This window comes from Drosophila gunungcola, chromosome 3R (genome assembly GCF_025200985.1).
Source record: "Drosophila gunungcola strain Sukarami chromosome 3R, Dgunungcola_SK_2, whole genome shotgun sequence".
Lineage (NCBI taxonomy): Eukaryota > Metazoa > Arthropoda > Insecta > Diptera > Drosophilidae > Drosophila > Drosophila gunungcola.
Genome location: NC_069139.1, coordinates 25,912,837 through 25,917,241, shown reverse-complemented (window position 1 = coordinate 25,917,241; position 4,405 = coordinate 25,912,837). Strand labels below are relative to the sequence as shown.

At 35.6% G+C, this 4,405-nt stretch overlaps 1 protein-coding gene across 2 annotated transcripts; it reads right to left on the bottom strand.

The window, feature by feature from the left end:
* Positions 1–212: 212 nt before the first annotated feature.
* Positions 213–1,162, bottom strand: LOC128265728 (tetratricopeptide repeat protein 12). Of its 2 annotated transcripts, XM_053001931.1 has the most exons (4): positions 988–1,162; positions 666–938; positions 488–610; positions 213–420 (listed from the first exon to the last, which is right to left on the bottom strand). In XM_053001931.1, exons 1-4 carry the CDS (start codon positions 1,089–1,091, stop codon positions 213–215), a joined length of 708 nt encoding a protein of 235 aa, XP_052857891.1. In that variant the 5' UTR covers positions 1,092–1,162. The 2 variants fall into 2 exon arrangements, with proteins under 2 accessions (XP_052857891.1, XP_052857897.1); XM_053001937.1 differs by lacking the exon at positions 213–420 and having other exon boundaries at positions 515–605.
* Between the last annotated feature and the right edge of the window lie 3,243 nt (positions 1,163–4,405).

Genomic DNA, 4,405 nt, shown 5'->3' with positions numbered 1-4,405 from the left:
AATCTGTATAATAAGCTTGAGGTTTTATTTTGTCAGAAGCGCGGGTTATAAGGAATTTATTCTAAAAATATACATATATCTTAGTTCATAATTTAGGAAACATTTGTGTGTTCCGAACTTCCTTACATGAGCACCCATTTTAAATTTAAGTTAAACTGGCTTTAATTAATTGTATTATAAAAACGCTGGTATTCATCATCAACGCCTAAAATTTATTTTAACTTTTCCAGGAAATCATCAATAAACTCCATTTGTTTCGAATTAAATTTGCGGGCATATTTCACACAGTTTTCAAAATTTGGCTCATCCTTGAGGCCTTTATACGCCATGGCCCGATACATCCACGCCCTCAAATTCTTCTCATCCAACTTGTTCAGAACAAAATCACAATCGACAATGCCTCGTTTAAATTTACCCGATCTGCGGGGACGCAAGGGGATTCATTAGTTGAAATATAGCTAAAGGAATTTGAAATTCAATCGCTTACTTGATGAAGCAGAGAGCGCGATTTATGTAGAGAATGTGACTGTCCCGAATATTCTCAATGGCCTCGGTGTACATATGCATGGCAGTCTCATAGTTACCCTTTCGATACTCGGCGTTTCCTAATCTGAGTGGGGGATTTTTTGAAGACTTAGGAGCTCTAAATACCTTGATAAACTTACTTTCGAAAGTTTTGGGCCACTCGTTCTCTTTCCAATCGAGCTTTCGAGCGTTGATCGAGATCCATTTCCACCTGACGCATGAAGGGAAATCGATCTCTACTCCGATCCAGACGGTTGAAAGTTCTGGGCTTCAATTTTTCTCTGGGAACATTATCCTTAGGTTCAGTAATTTCAATGATTGAATTCTTCCGCTCAGTTATTATAAAATCTTCTTCTGTAACAATGGTCGGTTTTGGGTCCTTTTCAACTGTTTCATGTCCCTCTTCTTCCTCCCTAGATGGAAATAAGAAATTATTTTAATACAATATGATTTTCCACTTACTCTTTTGGCACTCGTAGGCTTTCAAGCAACTTGACCACTTCTTCAACTTTTGATTCCGAGTCTAAAAAGCGTTCATCGTTTTGCGGGTGTTGCAAGGAATACATGGTCCGGAATATTAAGTAATGACCAGCGGGTTTAAATAAATATTTGTTTTTGAATTGGCCGTTGTGGAGTATTGTTTATTCCGAACGTTTACCAGCTGGGCAAACAAATCGCGTGGCAACTTAGGGTTGTATTATTTATTGCCCATAACCAACTGGTTGCCTAGCAATAATGTCAAAAAGCATTCATAAGCTATCGATAGTAACGGTTCAAAAGTAATATTAGCTGATAAAAAAATGAATTATAAAAATCATAGCTTATATAAAAAAAACCAAATTAGGGTCTAATTACTTTGGAATTACCAGTTTTAAGGGATGATCAAAAATTATTTTAAAAAATAATCACAAAACGTGTTTGATTTTTATGATCTCGCCAGTCATTTGCGTTGAATCGTTTACATGATTATGGGAGTATGCAAACCACACCTGCATACCCTGTTACTGGCACTCTTGCTGATAGTCATATTCATACTCACGTTCACATTACTTTTCATTTAATCTCATACAATTTGTAAGATAAAGAAATGCACAAATGCATGTTCAGCTCAGCTTGGCTCAAAGGATCAATTATAGACTATAAAACATAATGGCATCTAATAATAGTAGAGCCGTAATCTCAACACAACTGAACCTAGCCCCCTCAAACCCCCCTCATCAGTTCCAAGAGCCTTACACTCAGCAAAACGGACATAATAATAATTATTTTATGCAGTTATTTCTTAAAACAATGTTTTTATTTTTAAGTTTGAATATTTTTTGCTTAACTAAATATGTGTATAAAAAAAATATTGTATATCAGGTCGGAATTTTTGCCGATCTTTGGAATATTTTCAAACTTTTTACTCGAATTCGATTTCCGTTCAATCAGTTCAAACATTGAGCTATTCAACATAAATCAAATCGTGTTAATAATGAAACGAGACAGGATCTTTAAGCTGAGCTAAAAAAAACGTAATTACTATAGCCCTTGTTGCACTTTTAGGTAATTTTACTAATGTCAGAAACTGTTCGTTTGTAATAAAAAAATTAAAATAAATCAAAATAATGCCATCCAATCAAAAATTAGTAATTTATTAAATTTATACATTAAACATTATGGTAGGTGATATTAACATTTGATATATTTGTTTTTCAAGTGCATCCTTGCCCTCTCTCTCCTGGAAGTGCATGTCGCTGGCACATTACCTGCAATAGTGAATTGGGGGAGGGGGCTTGGAGAAAAGGATACCTGTGAGTGAGAGCTGGGTGGCGGATATGTGTCTGTGTCGTGTGGGCCAAGCATTTAGGAGCTGGCTCACACACATGCGCACACACACACACAGTCTGCAACCGGACATGGACATGCTTAAGCGCCGGGTTCTCTTGGCCAAGTTAGCAGGGAAAGGGGCGGAAACAAAATGCACGGGAATAAATAATTGCAGTGCGGCAAAGGAGCCTGAACTGGTTGTAGCACCATTTCGCTGCTGGCAGCAAATGGACAAACGACAACGACACCAAATTGCTCACATGACGCACCGCATTTTTTATTCGGCACGAATTTCGTTGTTGGTTAGCAAAAGCTGGTAACGCTCCTTGCGGCAACTCTCGCCGCCTGGCGGCATCATCAGCATAGATTGCCATTTCGACGTAATTGTTATAAATGAATTTCACGTAATTTAATTATGGGTTTTAGACCGATGAAAAATATACCAGCCATCGGGCCATAAACATGGCCCAACCCTATATATGGGAGGTCACTTGCATATGCTGCCTATCGGTATCAGCTGTTAAGAGGGTTGAGCATGCTCGAATTATCTGTGAAATGGGAATGAGATTGTGAAATCAACAGAAGCAACGAATTAAAGGAAAGGGAATTGCCATCGAAACCGTCGGTTTGGTTAAAAACCGATATGTGACACTTAAGTAAGGTCTATTAAAGAGACCTTATTTACGAGTATAATTCGTAATTTGTTTGCTATTTCATTTTTTAAAATGTCCCCTTACAATTTTTGATGGCGCAACACTGCCACCATATTTATTTAACAACATTAATAATAGTTAGTTATTTAAAAAAAAAACTTTAGCCAGTATGCCTAGCCGTTCTAAAGAAGGATATTTTTTTACTTGACATCGGATTAAAGACATAATAGCTTTTAAGCATGAAATGGGAAGCGAACTTTAATAAATAAATTATTGTTTAATTTTGATTCAATGTTTCTAATCGATTCTTCAGAATACTATTTTAAATATAAATTCGATGTCTTATTGTTATAAAATTGGGTTAAATTTTTGAATATTTTAAAAACTATCAATTATTTATTAATTAATTTTTAACTTTATTTTAATTATTTATTTAGTTTTAATTAATACATATAGTTGATGTCTTATATTTAGACAGTATAGAAATGTGTTTTATTTTTATAGTATTTTTAATTATTATAATATTATAATTATTAACAAGTCAATAAAAAAAGACATCGTGCGTTGTTATAAAAATAGTTGGCAAGGTTCCTCGACAGGGAATCAAATGGCATGCAAAATTATAGGAAAAATAAATTCAGCAACAGATGCTTGCAACAACATCACGGCCCACGACCCAAGTGACTCTCATTCGGGTTGGCACAACAAAAAATCTATTATAAGTCCACGAATTCCATTTTGGGTCCCTGGATGCTCCACTACCCTCGCCCCATCCCTTGGCCAATTGGCATTCAAATTTTGAAGTGATTTTTTTCACGCATTCACAATCTTCTGTGGAATACAAAATAAGAAGAGTCTCCTGTGCCTGCTGTTCACTATATATGCATATTTTTGGTGGGCCAAAACCTTACAGCCCCGGCATATGTGGAATGGTCGGAAAGTTTTTCTGGCCCAGCACGCTTTGTTTATACGACAGGTGTTGGCCATATCGGTGGCGTTGAGGGACTAACACGTCTGTGAAATGTCATAACGTTTAAACGTGCCAAAAATATCCAAATTGAGCCCAAAACAGTAGGGCGGATTGTGCTTCCGAATAGGATGGGTGAAATACATTTAGAAAAGATTTTTGTAGAGATTCGTGTTTTATTTTAAAATGAATGCTACAAATAGGTTTCACCAGCTTAAATTTGCATCAAAGATATTGTATCTATTTTTAAATTGATTATCTTTTTTAAGGGAGTTCGGTAAAATAGGTAATGTTAGTTAGTTTTAAGTTAAGTGTTCAAAAGTTCAGAAAAGCCAGTGTAGTTGAAGGCAATCTGATCATTTATATTTACTCTTTGATTTTAATAATTTTAATGTATCAAATTCTAGATTCCTACTATTTGAGCTCGAGATACCAACTTTCTATTCCACTG